A 27,725-nucleotide genomic window follows, 5' to 3' on the forward strand; every position below is an offset into this window, starting at 1 on the left:
CCCTGGGTGGGTACTCTAAATTTATGGATGTCATGTTTTCTTTGAGATGCTTTAATTCTGCCTTCCTCACTAATGAGGGCATACCATGCTGGGTGGTCCTGTATTTACCATGCTGTACAGTCAATTCTAAAGTTCTACAATGAGACCTTCAGGATGACTCAATATAGTTTCTTCTGAACCCTGGTGAGCAGGTGAGCATTTGCCCTCATAAGGTCTCCATAAAATATTTTTTTTTGGCAAATGTACATCTGGTATTCTAACATGTACAGCCCATTGTGGTTACACTCTCTGTGATACTGTTGGAATGCGAGGTATTGATTGAGCAAAATGCCACTCTTTCAAAAAAAGATAGCTCATATGCATGTGCTAACATCACATTGAAATAAGCAACAAAAGACAGAACTTTTATTCAACAATTCAACTAGAAATATACAGTAAAGGGGCAGCTAGGTGGTACAGTGGATAGAGCAGTTCTAATCTGGCCTCAGACATTTAATAATTGCCTAGCTATGTGGCCTTGGGCAAATCACTTAACCCCATTGCCTTAAATAAAAAATAGAATATATAGTAAAAGCAGAAAAAAATAAAATAATACTCTAAAGGAAGTTATTTACTACTAAAATGGAAGATGTCCAGCAAATGATTCAAATTAATTCAAAAGAGCTTCCCTATAGATGATAGAAGATGTTTTAAACTCTACTCTTTGGATAAAATTATGCTAATTGTATCATTCTCTAGAAAAATCTAGAACCTTATAAATGAGATTCATAATTCCTTGAAGGAGTTTAGGCTAACAATTCACCTAAAAAGTAGATAAGAATATTTGTTGTCTAGAATTATAATATAATATTTTGTTGGAAAGAGATATAAATCATGAACCATAGACTAATAGACTATGAGGTCTATTAGTTTATCTTGACTGTTCATGGACAGGTAACTTGACCCATATTTGAGCAAAAAGGAAAAAAAGCAGATTGAATTCAATTTTCAAAATTTCATGGTGTTCTCAATGAAAATCACAAATGTATCCCAGAAACAGATTTTGTTTCAAACAATATTCTTGAGGCAATATTATAGAACTACAAGTCACAGAATACCCCAATTAAAAAAATGTTTAAAGGCACAAAAAGGACAATTAGAAAGTGCATGGCAAGGGAATAAGTAGGTTGAAACATATTATCAGATAAGAATTGTGTAAGCAAATTGGCACAAAAGCTGCCACCATCAGAGAGAGATGAAAGATTTAAAAAAGGAAATAGGACAGCTCTGTATGAAGAGTAAAAGATAATTGATGGACAGTTTCTATTCATTCAATGACAGGAATGCTAAAAGAAGGATAATGGCTAGGTCTCTATAAAGACTGTATGTGGGAAGACACCAATAACAGTTATATTGGAGGAAAGGACATTATTATATTGTAACCTGAATAATCTGAGGGATTGTCCATATGGATAAAGAGCACTAGTTCATGAAAGTACTGAAGGAAAAAAATCTGACCAAGTTAATAGAGCTCCATAAAACCTAACACCATTACCTGCAAAGGAAATAAAAAAGTTATAGAAATGAATGTAAATGCAAGATATAAATAACAACACACATCTGATATAATGCTGCCAATAGTTATGTAGGCTCAGTGCCAGTTCAAACTGAAAAAAGATTTTAGGTAATAATGAATCTCAATTTCCCTATTAGTTCCAATTGGTATATATAGGCTTAATTCCCATAATCCATTAACTTGTTGAACCCTTATTTTCAGGTCCCTTTGGAATTCCACACTTGCTTCTTTTTCAAATACTGTATTTACTTGAGTGTTGTTTTTTCCCTCACAGTGTATAAAAATTAGATCATCCTACTGAAAAAGACTTTAAAAACCTAATTGGTCATCTCTTTATCATTTTTAGGCAAACTTCTACCCTTTGCAAAATGCAATGATGCAATTAGGAAACCCTGCACAGTCTGGTCAGAATTTCTGACACATGTAGGAGGATGAAGAAACTCCACACCCTGCATATGTTTATTGTTTCAAAAGGGACATCTGCTAGCTTTGAACATCTGTTTTTGTTTTCACTGAAAGACGCCTCAATTTTGACTGCCAAAAAAAAGAACGGGGTCATTAGTTATTTTCCAACCTGAAGTTACCCAAAGCTCATCCTGTTGGGAAATAATAATGTCCAAACCACATTTGAGTTTGGGCAGGAAAACCACAGTCACAACAAGTAATACTTAAGACTATGGAGAACTGATGGTTATTACAGACATTTTCCCAAATAGATAACTATTTAAATAACACATGGAATTGAATATAGTAAAGCTTCTAGATTTAGCTGACATTCTGTCAGCTGCTGTACTTCCTCTTTATTCTCTCTCTATATAGCTGCTTTGCATATATGTTTATTTGCTTTTTCTTTCCCCATTAGATTTCAAGCTCCTTAAGAGGAGGGGATAACTTTTGCCTTTTTGTAGTTAGCACATAGTAGGAGCTCAATAAGTATTTATTGATTAATTGTATGAATTATTGGAAGTCTGGGGAGATAGAAACACATTTATTCAGAAGGCATTTTATAAAATTACAGATCTTAAACTGAAAGGGATCTCAGAGTCCAACTAGTCCAAATATCTAATTTTACAGATTAGGAAACCAAGTCCCTGAAAGGTTTTTTCCAATAGTCACACAGGGATAAGGGTCAGAAGAAGAATTTAAATTTCAAGTCCCCTGGTTACAAGCCAAGTGCTTTTTCTCCTCTACACTACTATGTGAATTTTTGAGACAGACATCTGCTACTACCTCTCTAACCTTAGACAAATCTCTTAAATTTGTATGAACTTCAGTTTCCTTATCTATAAAATGGCAATATAACCTATGTCACAGGATTTTTGAAAGGAATGTAACAGGTAATCTATAGAGCACTCTATAAAAATATATAGTGGATAGAGCTGTTGACTTGAGGTCAGGACAATTGTGGTTCAAAATCTATTTCAGGCTATCATTAGCTGTCATGGTTTATCCTTTCACATGCTTAATTTCCTTATCAATTAAATAGGAATAATAATATCTGCAATACTTATATTAGCAAGTTGTTGTAAGGAATGGTAAAGGAATAAGATAATATTTGTAAAGCACTTTGAACACCTTATATCCCTTAAATAAAAGTCAATTGATGCTTCCAATCATTTACAATGCTATGAAGAAAATGTTGCTCTTAAACCATGGTAATATTCCTGGGTATACCTTTTGAATCATACAAAAAAGATCATATTAATAAATTTATGTCAATATGTCAAGGATAAATAGAATAACAGTATCACAGGCTCATAGACCTTTAGAGAAAAGAAAAGATCAGAAGTGATAAGTGATTTGCCCAAGTAAAAGACTGAGAAAGGTTTTGAGCCCAGTTCCCCAAATGCAGAATTCTATTCAGTCACATGACTGATACTGCCACAACTGAAGTTGGAGATGGAAAAACCTGAGTTCAAGTCCTACCTTAGACATTTAACAGTGATACTCTGGGTAAGTAACTTAGCTATTAGTCTCAGTCCCTTTATTTGTTTTTTTTAATTTATTTTTATTAAAGATATTATTTGAGTTTTAGAATTTTCCCCCAATCTTGCTTCCCTCCCCCACCCCCCCACAGAAAGCACACTGTCAGTCTTTACTTTGTTTCCATGTTGTACCTTGATCCAAATTGAGTGTGATGAGAGAGAAATTATATCCTAAAGAGAAGTCTAAGAGGTAACAAGATCAGACAAAAAGATATTTTTTTTTTCTAAATTAAAGGTAATAGTCCTTGCACTCTGTTCAAACTCCACAGCTCCTTATCTGGATACAGATGGTACTCTCCTTTGCAGACAGCCCAAAATTGTTCCTGATAGTTGTACTGATGGAATGAGCAAGTCCTTCAATGTTGAATATCACTCTCATGTTGCTGTTAGGGTGTACAGTGTTTTTCTGGTTCTGCTCATCTCACTCAGCATCAGTTCATGCAAATCCCTCCAGGTTTCCCTGAAATCCCGTCCCTCCTGGTTTCTAATAGAACAATAGTGTTCCATGACATACATATACACCACAGTTTGCTAAGCCATTCCCCAATTGAAGGACATTTACTGGATTTCCAATTCTTTGCCACCACAAACAGGGCTGCTATAAATATTTTTGTACAAGTAATGTTTTTACCTTTTTTCCTCATCTCTTCAGGGTATAGACCCAATAGTGGTATTGCTGGGTCAAAGGGTATGCACATTTTTGTTGCCCTTGGGCAGAGTTCCAAATAACTCTCCAGAAGGGCTGGATGAGTTCACAGCTCCATTTCCCACATCCCTTCCAACAATGATCATTATCCTTACTGGTCATACTGGCCAATCTGAGACATGTGACTTGGTACCTCAGAGAAGCTTTAATTTCCATTTCTCTAATAATTAATGATTTAGAGCATTTTTTCATATGACTATGGATTACTTTGATCTCCCCATCTGTAAATTGCCTTTGCATAGCCTTTGACCATTTGTCAATTGGGGAATGGCTTTTTGTTTTAAAAATATGACTCAGTTCTCTGTATATTTTAGAAATGAGTCCTTTGTCAGAATCATTAGTTGTAAAGATTGTTTCCCAATTTACTACATTTCTTTTGATCTTGGTTACATTGGTTTTATCTGTGCAAAAGCTTTTTAATTTAATGTAATTGAAATCATCTAATTAGTTTTTGGTGATGTTCTCCAACTCTTCCTTAGTCATATACTGTTCCCCTTTCCATAGATCTGACAGGTAGACTAGTCCTTGATCTTCTCATTTGCTTATAGTATTGTTTTTTATGTCTACGTCCTGTAACCATTTGGATCTTATCTTGGTAAAGGGTGTGAGGTGTTGGTCTAATCTAAGTTTTTTCCATACTAACTTCCTATTATCCCAGCAATTTTTATCAAAGAGGGAGTTTTTATCCCAATGGCCAGACTCTTTGGGTTTATCAAACAGCAGATTACTATAATCATCTCCTGCTTTTACACCTAGTCTATTCTACTGGTCCATCACTCTATTTCTTAGCCAACACCAAACAGTTTTGATGACTGATGCTTTATAATATAATTTTAGATCAGGTAAGGCTAAGCCACCTTCTTTTGCACTTTTTTTTCATTAAGCTCCTGGCAATTTTTAACTTTTTATTTCTCCATATGAATTTACTTACAATTTTTTCTAACTCATTAAAGTAATTTTTTTGGAATTTTGATTGGTAGGGCACTAAACAGATAGTTAAGTTTTGGTAGAATTGTCATTTTTATTATATTAGCTCTACGTATGCATGAGCAGTTGATATTTGCCCAGTTATTTAAATCTAATTTCATTTGTGTGAGAAGTGTTTTATAATTGTTTTCAAAAAGATTCTGAGTCTGTCTTGGAAATAGACTCCAAAATATTTTATATTTTCTGAGGTTACTTTGAATGGGATTTCTTTCTAACTCTTCCTGCTGTTTCTTGCTAGACATATATAGAAAAGTTGAGGATTTATGAGGGTTTATTTTGTAACCTGCAACTTTGCTAAAATTGCTAATTGTTTCCAGTAGTTTTTTAGATGACTTCTTAGGATTCTCTAGGTAGACCATCATGTCATCTGCAAAGAGTGCAAGTTTTGTCTCATTCTTCCCAATTCTAATTCCTTTAATTACTTTTTCTTCTCTAATTGCTGATGCTAACATTTCTAATACAATATTGAATAGTAGTGGTAATAATGGGCACCCTTGTTTCACCCCTGATCTTATTGGGAATGCCTCTAGCCTCTCCCCATTGAATATAATGCTTGTTGATGGTTTCAGATAGATACTGCTAATTATTTTAAGGAACAATCCATTTATTCCTACACTCTCGAGTGTTTTTCAGAGGAATGGATGGTGCATTTTGTCAAAAGCTTTTTCAGCATCTATTGATATGATCATATGATTTCTGATAGGTTTGTTGTGGATATAATTGAGTATACTAACAGTTTTCCTAATATTGAACCAACCCTGCATTCCTGGAATAAATCCTACTTGATCATAATGTATTATCCTAGTGATGACTTGCTGTAATCGTTTTGCGAAGATTTTATTTAGGATTTTTGCATCTATATTCATCAGAGAAATAGGTCTATAATTTTCTTTCTCTGTTTTAACTCTTCCTGGTTTAGGTAACAGTACCATATTGGTTTCATAGAAAGAGTTAGGCACAGTTCCATCTTTCCCTATTTTTCCAAAGAGTTTATATAGGATTGGAACCAATTGTTCCTTAAATGTTTGGTAGAATTCACTTGTGAATCCATCAGGCCCTGGAGATTTTTTTTTAGGGAGTTCAATAATGGCTTGTTGAATTTATTTTTCTGAGATAGGGTTGTTTATGTATTTAATTTCTTCTTCATTTAACCTGGGCAACTTATATTTTTGTAAATATTCATCCATTTCACTTAGATTATCAAATTTATTGGCATAGAGTTGGGCAAAATAATTTCAAATTATTACTTTAATTTCCTCCTCATTGGTGGTGAGTTCACCTTTTTCATTTATAATACTAGCAATTTTGTTTTCATCTTTCTTTTTTTAATCCAGTTGACCAGAGGGTTATCAATTTTATTGGTTTTTTCATAATACCAACTTTTTGGTTTTATTTATTAATTCAATGGGGTTTTTTTTGCTTTCAATTTTATTAATTTCTCCTTTAATTTTTAGAATTTCTAATTTGGTATTTAATTGGGGATTTTTGATTTGTTCTTTCTCTAATTTTTTTAGTTGCATGTTTAGTTCATTAATTTCTTCTTTCTCCAATTTATTCATATAAGCATTTAGAGCTATAATATATCCCCTGAGAGTCATTTTGATTGAATCCCATAGGTTTTGGTATGTTGTTTCATTATTATCATTATCTAGGATAAAATGGTTAATTCCTTCTATAATTTGTATTTTGGTCCACTCATTTTTAAAAATGAGGTTATTCAGTTTCCAAATTGTTCTGGATCTATATCTCCTTGGCCCAGTATTGCATGTGACTTTTATTGCATTGTGATCTGAGAAAGATGTATTCACTATTTCTGCCTTTCTGCAGTTGATCATTATGTTTTTATGTCCTAGTACATGGTCAATTTTTCTATAAGTTCCGTGTACTGCAGAGAAAAAGGTATATTCCTTTCTATCCCCATTCAGTTTCCTCCATAAGTCTACCATATCTAAATTTTTCTAACAATCTATTTAGCTCCCTAATTTCTTTCTTGTTTATTTTATGATTTTATTTATCTAGATCTGAGAGTGGGAGGTTAACATCTCCCGCTAGTAGAGTTTTGCTGTCTCTGTCTTCCTCCTGTAGTTCTTTCAGCTTCTCCTCTAAGAATTTGGGTACTGTTCCACTGGGTGCATATATATTCAATATTGAAATGACTTTATTGTCCATTGTACCTTTTAGGAGGATAAAGTTTCCTTCCTTATCTCTTTTAACACTATCTATTTTTGCTGCTGCTTTGTCTGAGATAAGGATTGCTACCCCTGCTTTTTTTTTACTTCAGCTGAAGCAAAATATATTTTGCTCCAACCTTTTACCTTTACTCTATATGTATCTCTCTGCTTCAAATGAGTTTCTTGTAAGCAGCATATTGTAGGATTCTGGTTTTTAATCCACTCTGCTATTTGCTTATGTTTTAAGTGAGAGTTCATCCCATTCACATTCAAGGTTATGATTACTAATTCTTTATTGTCCTCCATGCTATTTTCCTTCTGTTTGTATTTTTCCCCCATTCCCCCTCTTTTATCCATATTCCCCAGTCTTTTGTTTCTGAATACTGCCCCCTTCAGTGTGTTTGCCCTCCTATATCACACCCTACCCTTTATTTCCCCTTTCCCTTTTTCCCTTTTCCCTTTCCTTCCTTTTGTAATTTCCTTTTATTTCTCCCACTCCCCTTCCCTTTCTCTGCCCCCCTCCCCCTTTCCCCTTTTAATACTTGAAAAGTTAGATGTTTTATGAGTTAACTGAGTATATATAGGTTGACTTTAAGCCAAGTCTGATGAGAAGAAGATTCAGGTGTTTCTCCTCTGCTCCCTTCTTCCCCACTAATACCATAGGTTTTTTGTACCTCTTAGTGTAGTGAGATTTACCCCATTCAATCCCCTCCCTCCTTCCATCTCTTTCCTGTCCCCCTTTTATAGGGAGATAGTGTTTTTTTAGATCATTCTATGTAAGTCATAGAAAATTTTGAGTGTCTGTCCCTTCTAGTTCGGTATATTCTATCGAATAGAGTCAAAATTCCTGAGAGCTGTTAGAGTCTTTCTCCAAGGTGGGGTTAAAGTCAGTTACATCCCATTAGATAGTAGTCTCATGGATAGGTCATGAATGTCCATCATTTCTGGCTAGGTGTATTCTCTCTATTAGAGTTACATTTCTCAAGATTTATGAGAATCTCCCCCCCCCCCCATTGCTGGGACATAGCCAGTTTCAACTTACTGGATTGCATTTTTTTTCCTTTTACCACCCCCCCTTTTTTTTTACCTTTTCATGTGTCTCTTGAACCTCCTGTTTGATGTCCAAATTTTCTGTTTAGCTCTGGTCTTTTCATTAGAAATTTTTGGAATTCTTCCATTTCGTTAAATGTCCATCTTTTTTCCCTGGAAGAAAAGGCTCAGCTTTGCAGGAAAGTAGATTCTTGGCTGCATTCCAAGCTCCCATGCTCTTCAAAATATCTTGGTCCAGGCCATTCGATCCTTTAAAGTTGATGCAGCCAGGACCTGTGTGATCCTTACTGTGGCTCCATGATATTTAAATTGTTTCTTTCTGGATGCTTGCAGGATTTTCCCTTTAACTGATAGTTCTGGAGTTTGGCCACAACATTCCTTTGTCTTTTCATTTTAGGAAATTTTTCTGGTGGGGATCGATGTACTCTTTCAATAACTACTTTGCCCTCTGATTCCATGATATCAGGGCAGTTTTCTGTCACTAGATCCTGTAATATTAAGTCCAGGCTTTTTTTTCTCTTCAATGTTTTCAGGAAGTCCTATAATTTTCAGGTTGCCCCTTCTCAATCTATTCTTGAGGTCAGTGGTTTTGTTGATGAGGTATTTTACATTTGCTTCTATTTTTTCTATTTTTGATTTTGTTTAACTGACTCTTGCTGTCTCATGGAGTTATTAGTTTCTGTAGACTCCATTCTTTTTTGGGGGAGGAGTTTTCTTCAATAACCTTTTGCAACTCCTTTTCCAGTTGGTCAATTCTGCTTTTGAAAGAGCTTTCCATTTGACCAATTGAGGTTTTGAGAGAATTAATTTCTTTTTGCATTTGCTCATTTGAAGATCTGAGAGAATTATTCTCTTTTTGTATTGTTCCAATTGATGATCTGAGAGATTTATTCTCATTTTGTAATTGTCCAATTGATGATCTGACAGATTTTTTCTCCTTTTGTGTTTGTCCAATTGTACTTTCTAAGGATTTGTCTTCTTGTTGCAAGGTATTGTCTCTCCCAAATTTTTAAGCTCCTTCCTTATTTCTTCTAGGAAGGCTTTCTGTGCTGGAGACCAGATTGTATTCTCCTCAGAGGTTCCAGCTTTCTCTGAGTTGTGGTCTTTCCCTTCCAGCAATTTTTCTATGAATCCACCTTTCCGCTGACCCTTCTTCATTATGCTAAGACCTTGATTTAGGGGGGCTGGTTCACCTGGGCTTGGGATCGCAAAAGGCTTTACTGAGTGCAGTTTCTCTGGCTGGCCAGTAGGAGGTGCTGGTTGCCCTCTCTGGAGTCTGTGACCTTGGTTGAGAGGCCTTCTCCCTTTGCTTGAAGGGAGGAGTTGGAGCTATTGAATTTTTTTGCCTTCTATCAATGGTGGGCTTTACCCTGGCCTGAGGTCATTCATCAGCTGGGCTGGTTCTTCTGCTCACACAACTGGGCCTGAGGTAGAAGAAGTTTGCATTTGTTTGTTTGGGAAGAGGCCTCTGTGCAATGGAGGCGTGGACTCAGAGTTTCTTAGACCCAAGGAGCCAAGGGATGGTGTCTGCAGCTCTCCTGCACCAGAATTCTCCCCCCAGCCTGGTCCCCAAGCTCCAGGGGGATAGCACCAACACCAGTGCCTCTGCTTCCCTGGGGACCCAAGCCCCTGTCATAGAGCCCCACTGCTGATCCAGCAGGTCCTGCTCTCTGGCCCTCTGACTCCCAGTTCCAATTCAGATGTTAATCTGGCTGATCCGGGGTTGATCCTCCTTCTGAGCCCAGACTCACCTGGCCAAATTAGGCCAAAGCTGCTGTGGGGGACAAATCCTGATGTAGATGTTCTTTCTGCTGACTTTTCTTTCTGGGTTTTGTGGGCCCAATTTCTTTTAAGAGGTTTGTTTCTTGTGATAGATGGGGAAGAGATCAGGAGACTTTAGAACTGTGCCTGTCTTCTTTCCGCCATCTTGGCTGGAACCTCAGTCCTCTTATTTGTAAAAATAACGATAAGATTAATACCTATCTTGGAATGTTGTGAGAATTAAGTGAAATAATGACTATTAAAAAAAAAGAAAGAGTTCCTTCTTTGAAAATCTTACATTTTAATAAGATTAAGATATATACATATATTATATACTTATATATATATTTATATAAAACACAAATACATATAGATATGAAATTGTTGAATACAAGGTAGTTTGGAAAGAAGTGAACTTACAATCAAGGGGATCAAGAAAGACTTTATGTAGATAGTGGTTATTGAGAAGTATTTTATAGGAAGAGAAATGTGTTTGTGAGGCGGAGATAAATAAATATGCCAGAAAGGGAGGGATAACCACTGCAAAGATACAGAGATGGTAGATCGAGTTTTGTGTATAAGAAGCAGAGAAAAAGTAAGTTTAGCTGGATCAAAGATTACTGGTGTTGGATAATATTCAATAAGTCTGGAAAGATACCTAAGGGAAAGGTTATGAAAGGAAAAGTTAAAAAACTAAGTTGAGGACTTCATATATATATACACACACATATATTTTACCAGATGGAATGGGGAATCATTGAAATTGAGGGCAAGAGTAATATCTATGCTTAATAAAAATCACTTTGTTAGCTGTGTGTAGTATGAACTTGATTGGTGAGAGGTCTGAAATATGAAGGTCACTTAGGAAGCTATTCCAATAATGAAGCTATTCCAATATTCCAAGGAATGATGGGCACCTTAGCTAAGATGGCATTTGTGTGATTGGAGAGAATGGATCAGATTCCATACTGTGGTGATAGAAACAGCAAGTTTTGGTACTTGAGGGAAAAGGGGAGAGGATAAATAGATGTGTGTGTATATCTGTAATCCAAAATGTGCCAGGCTTTGTGTTAAGTAGTTTGCAAATATCTCATTTTATTCACACAACAGCCTGTGAGGTAGGAACTATAATTACCTCTAGAGATGAGGAAACTGAGGCATACAGAGGTTAAGTGACTTGCCCAGGGTCACACTGGAAGTAAGTGTCTAAGGTCAAATTTGAACTCAGGTTTATACTGGTTTCAGGCTCACCACACAATGCATTGTACCACTTAATTAATTCGCCCACCCCAAAAGTTCCTAGATTTATTAAAATTTGAGTCCTGCCTGAGGTTGCCATGGTAACAGATCAAATGACCCACAGGCCAGACATTCCCCATTTCTGATGGTGAGAAAGGTGGTTGAGAAGGAACAAATATTTTTTTTTAGGTTTTTTTTTTTTGCAAGGCAAATGGGGTTAAATGGCTTGCCCAAGACCAAACAGCTAGGTAATTATTAAGTGTATGAGACTGGATTTGAACCCAGGTACTCCTGACTCCAGGGCTGGTGCTTTGTCCACTGTGCTACCTAGCTGCCCTGAAAGAACAAATATTTATGAGTATACTAAGCTCCAAACCATATGAAACACTTTACAAATATTATCTCTATCAGTCCTCAAAGCACCTGAAAAGGAGACATTATTATGTTTTAATTCTAATTTTATAGTTGAGAAAACTGAAGCAGGCAGGGATTATATATCTTGTCTAGGGTTACATAGTAAGTTTTCTGAGATTGGATTTGAATTCAGGTCTTCCTGGCTCCAGGCCTAGCACTCTATGCACTGCATAACTGCTTTACAGGAGTGATATCATCAGAATTCATCTTTAGAAATATCATTTTGTCAGGCAAAGACAAGGAAAGACCCGAGGGAAGGGAGCCAATTAGGAACCTATGGTTATAATCAAGTAAGAGATGATGGAAACCTGAAAAATTCATAAGCAGTATGAATAGAGAAAATGAGACAGAATACTGTCCTCACCCCTAGGATGAGTGAGGAATTGAGGATAATTCCAAGGTTGTGTAGTGGGGAGATTGGGAGAAATGTTTGGAAGAAGGCACAATTTAGGGAACAGTCTTGAATATATTAAATTTGAGACATCTCTTGAATACATAACTCCACTGAAAGATGTTTGGCTGATTGAAGTGAAAGTGGGAAGGAGAATGACAATCCCCTTTCATAAACCTGTCTTCTATTAAAGGCATAATGGAAAAGAAAGGAGTGATCTCTTCCCATGACTTTGGTATTTCTTTCATAGATGACTACTCTAGGTTGGCAGGACCCATATTCTTTGAAACTCTTTTCTTCTTAAAATGTTTTCAAAGTTAGTTAAAACAGCATAACTAAAATTATGTATGTATACATACATAAACACAAATATATACAAAGCTAGGTGACTTGTGTGTGCATATATATATATATATTTATATATTTTATTTTTATATTTTGAGATGTCCCCTTTATTTCTCTTTCCAAGAGCTACAAACAAGAGTATGTGTTTCCCTATAACACAAACTTTATAAAAAAGTAGATAGAGGCAATGGCAATTTTTGAAAAGAGAAGGAAGAAATAAATCAACACAACTGATTAATATGTGGAAAAGTGAAGTCATTTTATTCTATGATCCACATCCATAGATTCTCCTCCTTCCCTCAACTTCAGCAGAAGAGCTGAGATAGGTAACTTCACATAGCTAGCTTTTTAAAGGTTTCAGGAACATGGACAATCTTTGGCTAGTCAATGACAAACTGACCTCCAATTCCATTAGGGAAAACTTCACAATTTGTAATATGGTAACAGAGTATACACAAGTCTTTGTGTTTCCTTTAACAGATGAACAGTTTGCCCTTCACTTCTATGATTTCATCACCTGAGCTGGGGGAGAGGGTAGTTAACTGAACAGAGGAGTCCACACCAATTGGCTCTCAAAATAAAATGATGCTTTCTTATCCTTCCACCTCTACCTATAGTCTAAGATGCTCTATTACATTCTTGAAATCTGAATCATTCTTATCTCTTCTTTCTTCCTCATTTGCTCTTTGTCAATTCTTGTTAATTCTGCTTTCAGAACATCATCAGTATCTGTCCCAATTTCTCTATTCATATTACTTCTGAATTTTTCAAGCTCCCATCATGTCTCACTTGATTGTTGCCATAGGCTCCTATTTGGGTCTTTCCTCTCTACAATGTATCCTTCATTTGCCTACCCAAACTGATATTTCTAACAACCAATTCTGATGCTGTCACTCCTGTAAGGCAGTTATGCAGTGAATAGAGTGCTAGGTCTGGAGTTCAAATCCAGGCTCAGAAAACTTATTATGTAACTCTAGACAAGATACATAATCTCTGCTTGCTTCAGTTTCCTCAATTGTAAAATGAGGATTAAAAGATAATAATACTTGCTTTTGAGGTGCTGTGAGGACTGATAGAGATAATATTTGTAAAGTGTTTCCTTTGGTTTAGAACTTTGTCTACTCATAAATATTTGTTCCCTTCCCACCTGCCTTCCTTTGCTCAGAAGTTTCAATAGCTTCCTGTTGTTTCCCCTAGGACAAAACACCAACTCCTTTGTTTGATATATAAAGCTCTTTACAAGTTAGCTTCAAACTATCTTTCTGATACTTATTTCATTTTAATTTTCTGCATATATTCTGGCATAAATACTGCTCTCACAAAGCATTCCATCTTCCACTTTCATGTTGTTGCAATATTGTAATGCTCCCTCTTGTAATTCCAGCTTCCTTTGTGGTTTATATGGTGTTCAAAACTTTGCCTTTCCTGATCTGTCCAGGTATGCGAGAGGCAGAGTAGGGAATATATTTTTGCATTGTTAAAGATGCTTTTCACTTTGCATGTATTTTTATAGATTGATCTATCTATCTAACATCTATCTATCTATCTGTTTGCCTCTTCAGAGTCAAGGACTGGCTTTTGGTTTGTTTGCTCTTGTTTTCTCAAAGGGAAAGCCAGACCCCATAACTTTGTTTTGTGAATACTTCCCCAACTGAAGTGAATTGAACTGAGTGACTCATTTGTTCTTAAAATTTAAATAAATTTGGTTTGTTTTTAGATGGCTTACTTCAGTATCTTTTATATATAATCCCTAATATAGACAAACTTTCTCATCTTGTAAAACTTTAAGGAAGACTAGATGGAGAGACTATTGAATACAGAATAGAAACCCTGCTTTAGATCTGAAAGAGTTTTGCAGCCCTAAATCAGGCCTCAGTTTCCTTATCTATAAAATGTACATAATAGCATTTCAGGGTTATTAGTAAACCTCAAGTGATATATATTTTGCTGAACATAATAAAATCTTAAAGGCAATAGTGAATGATGGAGATAAAAGAGTCAATAATAATAGCAATGGAGATATGGATATATTTATCAAACAAGAGACCAAATAGTAGAATATGAGTGAATATATCTTAATAAATTACTGAATATCAATTTTGGTTGCCCCATAATTTATAAGGTGATGATGATGATGTCATCATTGTAAATGCAGCTGGAATAGTGCTGGGACAGAGGAATGTCTGGGATTTGTATGAGGCCCCCCAAATCATTTGGTCTGTTGCTGCCTTGCAACCTCATGTGAGACTTGAAATTCAATACATCTAGGAGTTTTAAACGGATGAACTGATTAAATGGTTGGCCAAATATAGCAGGCTAATTTTTCAATGGATAATTTAATAGATGATGTTATAAATATCCCAATGACCCTAGGCAGAAAAAAAAGTTCCCCACCCTTGACATAGTGGATAGAATTTGGAATTGGAATCAAGAAGAAATGTGTTCAAATCCCACCTCAGACATTTACTGTGACAGTGCACAAACTATTTAACCTGAGCTGCCCTTTTAGCATCTGTAAACTGAGTATATTGGAAGAGATGGTCCCTGAAGTTCCTTCCAACTTAAATTGTAGGAGTTATAAGGCTTAAACAAGGTAAGTACTATATAAGGCTCTTCTTATTCTAAGGGGAAGTATACCTATAAAGACTGATGGAACTCTGCCTTGTCTTGTTTCATTTCTTGTAGGAATGAAAACCAAAAAATCTTATAACAAAAATTACATTTTTTTCCAGAACCTATCATTCTTTCATGTTCTTCCACTTTTGCTTCATATTATTAATAAATAACATTTGTATAACATTTATTAAATATCAGACATTATGTTAAAAACTTGACAGATTGATCTCATCTGATCTTCACAGTTCTGAGAGCTGGGTGCTATTATTATCTCTGTCGCAGAGATGAGGAATCTGAGGAAAACAGAGGTTAAATGATATGCCCAAGGTCATGCAGGTGGTATCTGAGGTTGGATTTGAACTCAGGGCTTCCTGATTCCAAACTCAGCATTGCATCAACAGTGTCACCTGGTTGACTGATTTCTGTTCAAAAATTTCTTCCCATTTGCCATGAGAAAGAAACCCTCGGTTCACAGAATTTGTGAGTTGGAAAAGACATCAATGACCACAAAGTCCAACTCATTTGTGAAAGGAATCCCCATTTATGAAAGGAATCCCCACTGCAAGATATCTGATAAATGATCATTCAGTTTCTGCATGACGACCCACAGGGAAGAGGAATTCACCAGAAGTCCAGGCAGTTTATTCTTCTTTTGGCTGATATTCTGACTACTGTTGTTCATTTGCCTTCAGTCACCCCACACTAAGGTTGTTTCATATTGTCCTTAATCAGAGTCTCCTAGCATTCATTCTTCTCTTTTTGCTCTATGTTATGCCTTCTTTGAGCTCACCATATAGAAACTGACAGGTGAATATAAGCTTCTGTTCCACTCAGCTTGCTGCTGAGAAACCTTTCCTTCAACTGGTACAAAATAATCACTTAATAAATGTTTGATGACTTACTGACTGACACATAGGAAAGAAAGAAACACTTCTAAGCCCTTTGACACAAGTATTCAAGGACTCCTCAGTTACCTTTACCCAATTTCTTGAACAAGTAGTTGAAATATTTTTGCAGTTGAAACACTAATTACTTCTTCCTGAGAGAGACATTATTATCTACATACCAAAAGAATATTCCCATTTTTGAGGAAGTAAGAGAGTAACATTTGCTAATATTTATTTCATTCCTCCAAAAGAATATGCCAGGTGTAGAAGTATATGATAAAAATCTGATCATATATCATGAAGAGATTATAAAATTGGTAGCTAGAATTCAGTCACAAAAGATCTTAAATAATTAAAAGAAAACATTGATTTAACTAATCAGATTGGTTCTGTTTTCATGCAGGAGGATGTCCAAAATGAATACATGGCTCGACAAAAACAAAAGGAATGGAAAAAATTCAAGGTACTGTTTATTGTGTAATAAAATGTGGAGAGTTAACTCAGTAACCCTGCCATTTTGGCAAAAGCTATTAAATTAGTGATGACTTCACAAGAGAAAGGATGAAAATTAAGAAAAACTTAATAACTTCGATAATTATATTAAAGAAATAGTTTTATTCACATTAACCATAAACTAGACAAGTAGAATCTTGCAAGTGACATAAAAAAAGAAGACATCATATCCTTAATTCTCCAATTTTATTTATTCTAAAATGAGTTTCAGCATTGAGGGATGTGTGTGTGGTAGTAAATGAAGAGAAAAGGCTATTTATTTATATCTAAAGAAAATTCTATGGTGGAGGGAAGGTGCTTTCTGCATCATCACAGAGATTTTTCCTAGAAACTGGTTGAGTTTGAAAAATTAGCTACTAATTTGCTGGGAAGAAAAATGAGTGGAATTAGAGGGGAAGGGGGCTAAGACTTCATTCTATATATTCAAAATCCTATTCTTTACTAGCAAGAATGAATGGGAAAAAAGTACTTTTTTCATGTCCAAGTCAATAGCCACTATTTCAGAAACCATTATTCATTTTTTTATCAGCTGTAAAAAAATATGGCACAGTCATGTCATATAAGGCAAATTAGGGATCATAACCCTGCATGATTGCCAGAAGTGGAGAAAATGAAGAGGACATCAAGAAATAGAGGATGATACATTTCATTTTCCTTGCATTCAATGACTTAGGGAAGTTAAGTACCCTTGAGTCAGATGACATTTGATTATTACAATGATTTAAAGACCTAGATTCTTTAACTTGAAGTCTGAGTCTCCATGAGCTAAGAGCTTATCTAACTGTATTGCCCTTCAGTCCAAGTTGTCCCCCCCCATCCTATGCACCATGTTAGCCTGCATAAATTTAAAAATGGTATGAAAGATAGGAAAGGGTGGGAACATGGTCCACTGACAGTCATGATTCTGTCTTAAAAACATTCCCCTCCAGAGAAATAACAACAGTACTGGACCACGGGGTAGGAACAATTCTCACATTCAAACAGTGCTTACTGCAGCTCAAAAGAATGCCTTTCTCTTGCCTGGGGAACTAAGTATCTGTGACTGATTTTTGTTATTGTTGTTTTGTTTTGAGCAACTGTCTTCAATGTATTTGTACACAGATTATAACTATTGTCACCAAATACATCTGGAACATCCTCAAGGACCAAGCACTTTGTAGTTATGTTTCAATCTCCTTATGGAGCTAACTTCAATATATTTCCAAATTAGATATAGTTTGTACACAGAGGATAGGAAGGTATTCAGAAAGATGATGGCATTGGTATTTGAGAGTAGGTACAGAAAGTAGCATTTATACTGAATCTTGAAAGTAGCCAGGGAAAGTCAGAGGTCAGGAAGAAGACAGACATGAAGGAAACTCAGTGCATGAACACAGAGATGAAAACATTGTAGCAGTAGTATATAATATTGACTAATAAAAGAACCCTGACTGATTAGTCCAAAAAAAAAGAAGTTAGTTAAGGAAGAAGACTATTTAGTTGTCTAGGTATGTTTTGAGAATATTCAGTTTACCAGGTAACCTGCAAGAGAAAGCTGTATATGTCTCAATTGGACTGATGACACTCATTAGCCTCAAGCTGCTTGTTGTAAAGCAAGCCTGAATTACCCACTGAGCATGCTCAGTGTGAGTGATTAGTCCCAGAACAGTTTTTATCAGAACAAAAATAAATCTAATTCAACAAACCATTACAAAGAAATTTTTTATATTGTGAGGGAGACAGCCCTAAGGGAATCCTCACTTTTAATTGGAGATAGTTGATAGAAACACAATTATATTACCAAGTTTAGTCAGTTCATAGGAGATGTACAAAATACTAGAGATCTTGAGAAGGACCAATTACTTCTAGCAGAAGGCAATCAGGTAAAGGAGTCAGGTAAGGCTTTGTGGTAGAGATGACACCGAGAAATTGGAAAATTCTTGAGTCAAAAATTAGAGATGAAGTTGGAAAAGTAAAGGGTTAGTTAGAAAAATTAGGGGCTATTCATAGAAGAGGGTGGGTGGAAGGAAGAAGAAAAGAACTCTGCCTCTGATAGTAATTTTGTGGCATGTTAAATCTCTCTGGATCTCAGTTTTGTTATCTGTAAAATAAAGATGCTAATACTTATATGCCCTAATTTTCAGGGTTATTATGATGTGAGATGATGGTATGGTCTAAACTACAAAAATAGGTGAGGTGGTTTTAGGTGTAAAGCTTAAAGTTCAACTCATATGCGAGTTATTAGGAACAAGTATATGGTACAGTGAGTAGAGTGCTGGCTCTGAAGTCATAGTTCAACTAGAAACTCAGATACTTATTATGGTGTGACCTTTGGACAAGTCACTTAAAACTGATTACCTCCTTTCCTGGATTATCTCCTGTCATCCTGATTCATAACCAGCCCCTGAACCTGTGTGACTCTGGAGGAAAAAGTGAGGCTGATGACTTAGCACAGCACCCCCTCACTCAAATCCAGTTTACATGGGTGTCATGGCATCACATTCCTGATGTCATGATCTTCTTTGGAAATGAAGGAAAAGCATCATTATTATTGATATAGATATGCACAGAAAAGCATACATGGTGAGGTATAGAGAAATGTGATCAACATTGGCCATGAAACCATCAATCTTTTCAAAAGTTCAAAGTTTCCTTGCTATAAATTGCATTTTCTGATTCCTCTAGCTGTTGGTATAATTAGCTTTTTCTGATTATTTTATATGTATTTAAATATATTCTGCACTTGTTTCTCTGGGTATGAATTACACTCACCTACCCCATCTCTGTAAAATGTCAGCTGCATGACACAAGGTAAGTTTTATTTTTGACTTTGTATCTCAAAACTATAGCATTATGCTTATTTAGATACTAAATAAATGTAAATTGTATTAAAGTACATTGCTACTATAAAAAAAGAGAGGAAACTTTTATAAAAATTCAAGGATCTCATGGTAGGTTTTCTGTCACTCCCTATTCCTTCTTAAAAACGACTTAATCCCTAGCTTTAATGAAGATAGAATTGTGGTATCACTATTTTTCCCTGAGATCTGCTCATAATCTTCCCTTTAATACAATTTCTTCATAGTTATGCATATTTGAAGACTTTGCCTACCCAGTAAAATTAGATTACATGGATATCTGCATGATAAACAAGGACTGAAAGTTTGTTTGTGATTCCTACAGTGTTAAATAAGTACTCAATTAATTATAATTCATACTTATAAAAACTACCCTTTTCCTTGAAAAAGGCTCTGGGTCTTACATATATATATATATCTCCCTATGTGAACATTTTTTAAGTGTCACAAACAATGGATTTTATTTGTGCTGCCATATTGCTCTTGAAAAAGTAGGCAGAAGAAACATCAGTTTAAAAGAACAGGAAGTATTCTTAAATCTACAAGGCAGCCATTGCTAGTGATCCCTGTCCCATAGATTCAGGCTCTGAAATAATTATTCAAACAAATTAATTATAATAAAAATGGAAAATATAACCTCTAGCTCTTGTTCTATCTTGTTTACATGGTTGGCAAATCTTTTAATCAGGCTTCTATAACATTTAATACTTTGAAATTTATCTTCTTTTCAATCCCTTTATAGTCAAGGAATCTGAAAATAAAAATTCCTCCCAATCTTTTCTTTTACATGATAATCTCACCAATTTTTTTATCTTCCCTTAAAAACCCCATTTTCCTATCCTTTAATCATTTTATTATTCTCTCCTGAAGTCCCAAAGATTAACAGGAGGCCACTAAACTAATTTTCACTTGTTATGCTAGAATCTCTGTGAATCAAGTTACTATATTAATTAATCAACTACCTCAGGCTAATATAATAGAATAAAATGGAATATGCTATCCAGAAATGGAAATTATTACAATGATAAGTAATGCCAAATGTAAGATACTCCCCTTTCAGATCACTATTTATTTCAATAAGTTGAAGAAAAGTGTTCCATAATAATCACATATAGGCAGTGCTTTTATTTACAGTCAAGTGATAAACTAAAGAATTATCTGACAATTCAGCCATAAAACTACTTTCTCCTGAAAAGCGCATAAGAATTGATGTGAAAGTTACCTTTTGTCTCAAGCTATCTGGATGATTTTATTAATTTCTTCTTCCATTCAACTCAATAAATGCTCATTAAAAGCAGTGCAGTATGTGCTAGGGATGGAAAGATTTAGAGGATGTGAGTTCAAATGTGACCTGCAGACATTTATTACTTGCATGATCTAAGATAAAGTCTTTTTAGGAGCCTCAGTTTAGTCATTTGTAAAATGAATATTTTGACTAGATGATCTCTGAAGTCTTTCCTAGCTTTAAATCTAAGATCCTCTCATTCTAAAACTTAAAACTCTGCCTTCAAGGTGACTATATTCTATCAAGAAGATAAAACATCAGCACAGAGAAGCATAATATAATTTGAAAAGGAGAAAGGGCTAATAATTGAAAGATTTTTCTTAGTAGATTACATCTGAGCTCATGCTTGGAAGAAAATTAAGGATATTTTTTTAATCTAGATCCCTTCAGCTTCTTTTTGAAGTTTTTTTTTTAATATGTTCACCACTGTATTTAATAGCTACTAGCTTGTCCAGGTTATTCCTATGATAAAGGAAAGAACAAGTAAACAGCTCCATTTGTATCTTTGACGTATGGAGAGAAAGTAAGGTAGACAATTTGTATCTCGATAGACTCCTCTGAGTTGAACTTATGGAAGAGATATCCAAGATGTATGGGTATCCATATTCTTGGATACCAATACCTTCTAATTATTGGAAAGATCCTTGGAAAGATCAACAACTTCCATAAGACCACACATTTATTTAAATATTTAAGTAGGTAACCATTGATAATATAGGGGTCAAAGGTAATGTTTTTTCCCCCAAACATAAGTCTCTCAAAAATCAATTCTTAAATATTTCCTTAGCCTTCAAACCAGTTCTTTCTCCCTACCTCTGGGAAATGAATTGACTCCTAGACACCTCCCTAGCACTCTTAATAGCCTTCTTTCTAATCCAAAACAGTTGTGAGAAACTTTTCCCTCCAGTACTTTCTCAGAGAAACTCAATGCATTGTTTATCACAGGTTCCTGGACAAGCTGTTCATTTCCATATATTTGCAATATAATCAGAGTTTAGGAATGAGAGCAGAAGGATAAAAAAAAAAGTAAAAGGAATAGTCTCCATCCTCAAGGAACTGACAATTTTTTTGGAGGGGGAAAGGAGAGAGGAAAAATTGCACCTTAAACTAGAGAACAATTCTATGGCATTATATAAGTGATAGTGATTATATGAACAAGTTGGTAATTACTTCTCACCTTGAAAGGGAAGGGTGGAAGTAACAGAATATTGAAGCAGAATGATCAAAGTTCAAACTGAATCCTGATATTTATATGACATTATATCAAGACACAACCTCTGTTAGCCTTGATTTCTTTTCTTTTTCATCTATAAAAATGATGGGATTGGGCTAAATAACATCAAGTTTTCTTATGGTTCTAACCTCTTACCCCTCCTGGCATCATTCTCTCTTTCACTATCTTTTTTATTCGGATTTCCTCCTTAATACCAACTTTTACCAGTTTAGCACAAACCTCTTTCCTTGCCTCATCTCTTCCCCCAACCTACACTCTACTGTCATAGTAATTATCCTAAAGTCCAGATTTGTCTTTGTGATTATTTTAGTCACTCAATTCCTATGTATTTTTGTAGTAAATGCCCATGTACTTTTTCGAGTAAAATATAAACTATTTTAAAGGTATTTACAATATCTACCCAAACTAACTGAAACAATCTCATTTGACTTTCCTCCAATACTCTGCAATCCAACCAAACTGTTCTTCTCATTTACTTATAACATCATATTCAGTTTTCATGTATTTGTACTGATTTTTCCCATGCTTGTAATGCACCCCCTTCTTACCACAGCTTAAATTCAAATCAATTCAATAAATATTTATTAAGGACCCACATCTGGCATTCACTGTGCTAAACACTAACCTTCATAGAATTCCTTTCTTTAAGATTTCATTCAATCATGAAACTCTTGTGGACCCTCCTAACTTCTCATAATTTCTTCCCAAATTACCTTGTATTTAGCTACTTTGTTTATATTTGCATTTATATATATACTTATAAATAAATTGCTCTCCTATATTAGGATGCAAACCCTTTGGCAGTAGCAATTGTTTCATTGGAATTGCTTATACCTATCCCTAGCTCCTAGCATTAGCACAGTTCTTGATTACATAATAGATGCCAAATAAATTCTAGGAAATTGATTATTGATGAATTCTCTGCTTTCTGTCCTTACCTCTTCATACTGAAGATACTAGCATACTTAAACTAGAATAATTTGTTTCAGGGGAGGGAACTATCTGCAGATAAATTCCAAAATATTTTGTACCCATCTTATTTATGGGATCAGAGTAGCAAAATTATACTAAAGGGGAATAATGGCTTAACATTCCTTGACCTAAAGGTACTTTAAAAATTCAATGCATAATCAATACTAACTGCTATCATTTTTTTATTAGCCCTGGCTGTCTTCATTGATGAAAATTCATATTGAGTTACTTAGAACCCCTATTGCCCTTCTTGACATTCTTTTTGCATATTGGAAATATACTCTTACTATTATAATAATATTGTTTAAGTTTAGAAATATTAAAATTAATAATTTTTTAATAATCATTTTATTCCAGGAAAAAGTAATTCAGTCATCTTTGGAGCATCGAGGAATTATTCCTGGGAGTGGAAGATGGCGCCACTACTGGACAAAAGAGAGTGATAAAAATTCATTTGACAAAAATTAACTTAATTAAGGGACACCAGTTCCCCAAAAGCTTGGAACTTCTCATGGAGGTCATGAAATACTCTGTCTTTCTCTTAGTTCATTTCCATTCCCAATCAAAACCAATCCTTTATGTCTCCCTTTTTTTCTTGCAAAATTCTTTTATCTTAGGCAAATTTAAGCTTCCATTCCCTTATGCTTTCTGTAGTCTTGCCCTATTGCATATTTTAATATTCACAGATATAGACATATGTAAAAGCATTAAAACAATTATTTGGTTTTTAAATGGAATTTAGATTTTTTTCTTTATTGAAATAACATAATTGCCTAAAGACAATTTATTTCTGCTTCTCAAAGTTTTATGAAATAATATATATCTTATTTTCATTTATAGGTACTTGAGAAGCATGGTCTACTTACCTATGACATTATGAAATATAAGAAAACACATGGTTTCTATTCAAGAGGCTACTTAGAATAACTTTCATAGAGTAAATATTGTGAATGATTATATTATCTTCAGACTACAAATTTGGAGAAATTTTCTACAGATTCTTTTTCTTTTCTTTATTCTTCATTGAAGTTTCAATGGAGACTATATGTCAGAAAAAGGCATGTACCTTAATAGTTCAATATCTAGATTTTAATTTCAAATACTGGAGTTAAATAGCATTCTATCAATACAATGTCTCAGAAGTTCTTGGGGAGCAGTTTAATGTAGGCATTAATAATATGGAAATATATTGATACATAAGAAGTTCCTATCTTTCCCTTGAATCCCCAACACATAGCATATTCCTTACCATACAGAATGAACTTTATATTTGCTGGCAAACTGACTTATCCGAGAATGAGATAGTATAGATACTGCATGAGAGTCCTCATTCTTCATTCAGAACAAAACAGTGCATAGACTCATGAAGAATAAATTCTGAAAAGGATTGGCAGTTATCTCTAGTTTATTACAAATATTCACAGAATATTTCATGTTTACTCTTTCTTCTTGGAACTACAAATTTAAACAAACAATGATTATTAACATTCTAAAACTGAAAATCATTGCTAAAATGTGTATTGAACTATTCAGCAGGAAGAAAAAGATGTACTTTCCATGTAATTCATCTTACAACTTACCTTCCTCCTCCTTAACTATGGGCATGTACAGAACTCAGGTCTCATTTCTGGAACTCACGTAAATGGTTATTCTCTCTTTGACTCATTCACTTATCTTGAATTACTCCAAGATAATATCAAAGCATAGTTTATATGTGGTTCTTGTATAATGTTCCATAAATGTGATTCATGAATATACTCTACTCTCATATACTCTCTAGATAAAAAATGCATATTGAATAGAAAGTATCATTTATTTGATCCACATAAAAGTCCAGAATGTATAAAAGACTTAAAAAAAATCCTCCAGACAGATACAGAATCAATCAAATAATCAACTGAACATCAGGTTTTTATTAAGGATTCACTGGAATGCAAAGAAAAAGAAAAGACAGAGGCAAAATACATAATATCGAAACATAAATAATAGAAATTAGAAGGTAGATAAGCTTAGATGGTATGGTGCTAGCAAATGGTGTGGGGAATAGGAGGAAGTATTGCTTGGGCTCAGGCTTAAATGAAGTCAGAAAAAAGCACATAATGCACTCAGAATTCAAGAGGACCATATAAAGGACAAATAAAGCACTAAGACATTTATCAGAAGAAGTCAAACTCATTCTTACCATACAGGCTTTATTCCTACATTTTGGTGAATACCTAGCTTTAATTTCTGTTCTGTTCCCATATCTCAGAAAAGAAACATACTTTGGAACTGCTGAATGAAAAAGCTAATTCCCATTGAAACAACACTATTTTAATATCAAAATGATTATGGGGAGGGAGGCAGAAAAGATTCAAATTTTTGGCACTGCAGGGATCACTTGAATGACCTTATTCAAGATCTTACTCAGTCAAAGAAACATATATTAGAATGCTTTTCACAAAGGAGACATAATAAACATTTGTCATTGAATTGAAATGAATTTGATTATACCACATACTTTTGTATTGAAAATATATTTTATAGAAAATAAAAGCATCAAATAGCTTAAATTACCATGTTTGCACATATATGGATTGCATCCCTAAAAAATTTCCACGAGAAAATAAATTTTATGATTTAAACTGAAATCAATATATACAGAATGATTTTTCTGGAAAATAATCTTCAGTTTCTTTTGCTATTATGATGCTTTTCATCTTGCCTCACTTTCATTTTTTCTTCTTTTCATAATCTTCCAATAATACGTGATTCATCTATGGAAACTGAAAGTGTGATCTGATATATTTTTGTTTATTTCATTAAATATTTCTGAATTACATGAAAAAAATTAATATTTATTTTTTAAATTTTAAGTTCCAAATTATCTTCATCCCTCCTGCACTTCCACTCTCTTTGAGAAGGCAAGCAATATGATATTGATTGTAATGCAAAGTAATGCAAAATATATTTCCATATTAGACATGCTGTAAAGAAATCCACACATTTATTTTGCTCTTAAGAGTTCATCAATTCTTTTCTGGAGGTGGATAGCATTTTTCACGATGGATTCTTTGACATTGTTTTGATCATTGCCTTGTTCAGAGTAGCGAAATCTTTCATACTTCATCATCCATATAATATTGCTGTTTCTATCAGTAGTGTTCTGCTGTCTCTGTTCCCTTCACTTTGGATCAATCATGTTCATCTTTCTGGGTTTTTCTGAAACTATACTACTCATCATTTCTTATTGTAGAAACTATGGTATTCCATCACAATCCTATACCACAGCTTGTTTAGCCATTCCCTGATTGATGAGCATCCTCTCAACTCCAATTCTTTGTCATCACAAAAAGAATTGCTATGAATATTTTTGTGCAAATAGGTAATTTTCCCTTTCCTTTGATGTTTTTGGAATATCACCTAATAGCATTATTGCTGAATAAAACTGAATGCAGAGTTTAGAATATTTTTGTACATCATTCAAAATTATTTTCCAGAACAGTTGGACTTCCCTAAAGTATTGTATTACAAGTTTTTCACACCTTCTAATATTTGTTGTCTTCCTTTTCAGTAATTTTAATCAATCTGATAAGCATGAGGTGGTATATTAGAGTTGTTTTAATTTATATTTCTCTAATAACGATGACTTAGAGAACTTTTATGTGTCTATCATTAGCTTTGATTTCTTCTTGAGAAAATTACCTTTTCATGTCCATTAATCATTTATCAATTGAGTAATGACTCAAATTTTTTTATAAATCTGGCTAAGTTCTCTATATATTTGAGAAATAAGGTTTTTTTTTGTCAGAGAAAACCTTGTAATCCCCTACTAGTTTCCCTTTGTCTTTTCATCTTGACAGCATTAGTTTTGCTTGTGTATTATTTTTAATTTCACATGATCAAAATTATATATTAACTTCCTATGATTCTCTTTATCTCTTTTTTGGTCACAAAATGTTTTCTTTATCCATAGAGCTAACAGGTACATATTTATGCTCCTCTAATTTATTGTGATTATCATCCTTATTGTTTATATCATTTATCCATTTTGACCTTATCTTGGAATATGATGTGAATTGTTACTCTATGGCAAATTTCTTAGAAACTGTTTTCCCATTTTCCAGCAATTTTTGTTAAATGTTGAGTCCTTAACCATAAAAAGTTGGAACTTGTTTTTATCAAACACTACATTATCATGGTCATTTATTAATGTGTATAGTGTGCCAAATTGTCTCACTGATCCACAATTCTATTTTTTAACTAGTACCAGATTGTTTTGATGATAACTGTTTTGGAATACAGTTTGAAATCTGGTACTACTAGGTCAGCTGGTTTCATATATTTATTTTTCTTCATTGATTTCTTTGATATTCTGCCCTTCCAGATGAAAATAGTTATTATTTTTTGGTTCTATAAAATTATTATTTGGTTGTTTGGTATGGAACTGGATAAGTTAATTAACTTAGATAAAATTGTAGTTTTTATTATGCTGTATTAGCATTCCTATGGGCAATTAATATTTCACCAATTTTGATCTGTCATTTTTGTGAAAAAAATGTTTTGTAATTGTGTTCCTATAGCTCCTGTGTTTTCCTTAGCAAATAGATGCTCATACATGTTATATTATCTTCAGTTACTTGACTATTTTTCTATCTCTTGTTGGATTTTTTTGGTAGTATATGGAAAAATTGCATTTTATTTCTGCAACTTTCCCATGGTTGCTGATTCACTAGGGTTTTCTAGGTATGACATCTTATCACCTGCAAAGAGCATGAATGTTTTGTTTCTTCATTGC

The 27,725-nt window shown here is 34.2% G+C and overlaps 1 protein-coding gene across 1 annotated transcript in view; it reads left to right on the plus strand.

Annotated features, from left to right (window-relative positions):
* CNBD1 (cyclic nucleotide binding domain containing 1) overlaps window positions 1-23,626 on the plus strand; it is a 568,311-nt gene extending 544,685 nt beyond the window's left edge. The window contains exons 9-10 of the mRNA XM_074206508.1: window positions 16,511-16,570; window positions 23,306-23,626. Coding sequence (XP_074062609.1) covers window positions 16,511-16,570; window positions 23,306-23,416 — 171 coding nt within the window. The 3' untranslated portion in view covers window positions 23,417-23,626. The remainder of the gene's footprint in view (window positions 1-16,510; window positions 16,571-23,305) is intronic.
* The last annotated feature ends 4,099 nt before the right edge of the window (window positions 23,627-27,725 follow it).

Source organism: Macrotis lagotis, chromosome X (assembly GCF_037893015.1).
Source record: "Macrotis lagotis isolate mMagLag1 chromosome X, bilby.v1.9.chrom.fasta, whole genome shotgun sequence".
Taxonomy (NCBI): domain Eukaryota; kingdom Metazoa; phylum Chordata; class Mammalia; order Peramelemorphia; family Peramelidae; genus Macrotis; species Macrotis lagotis.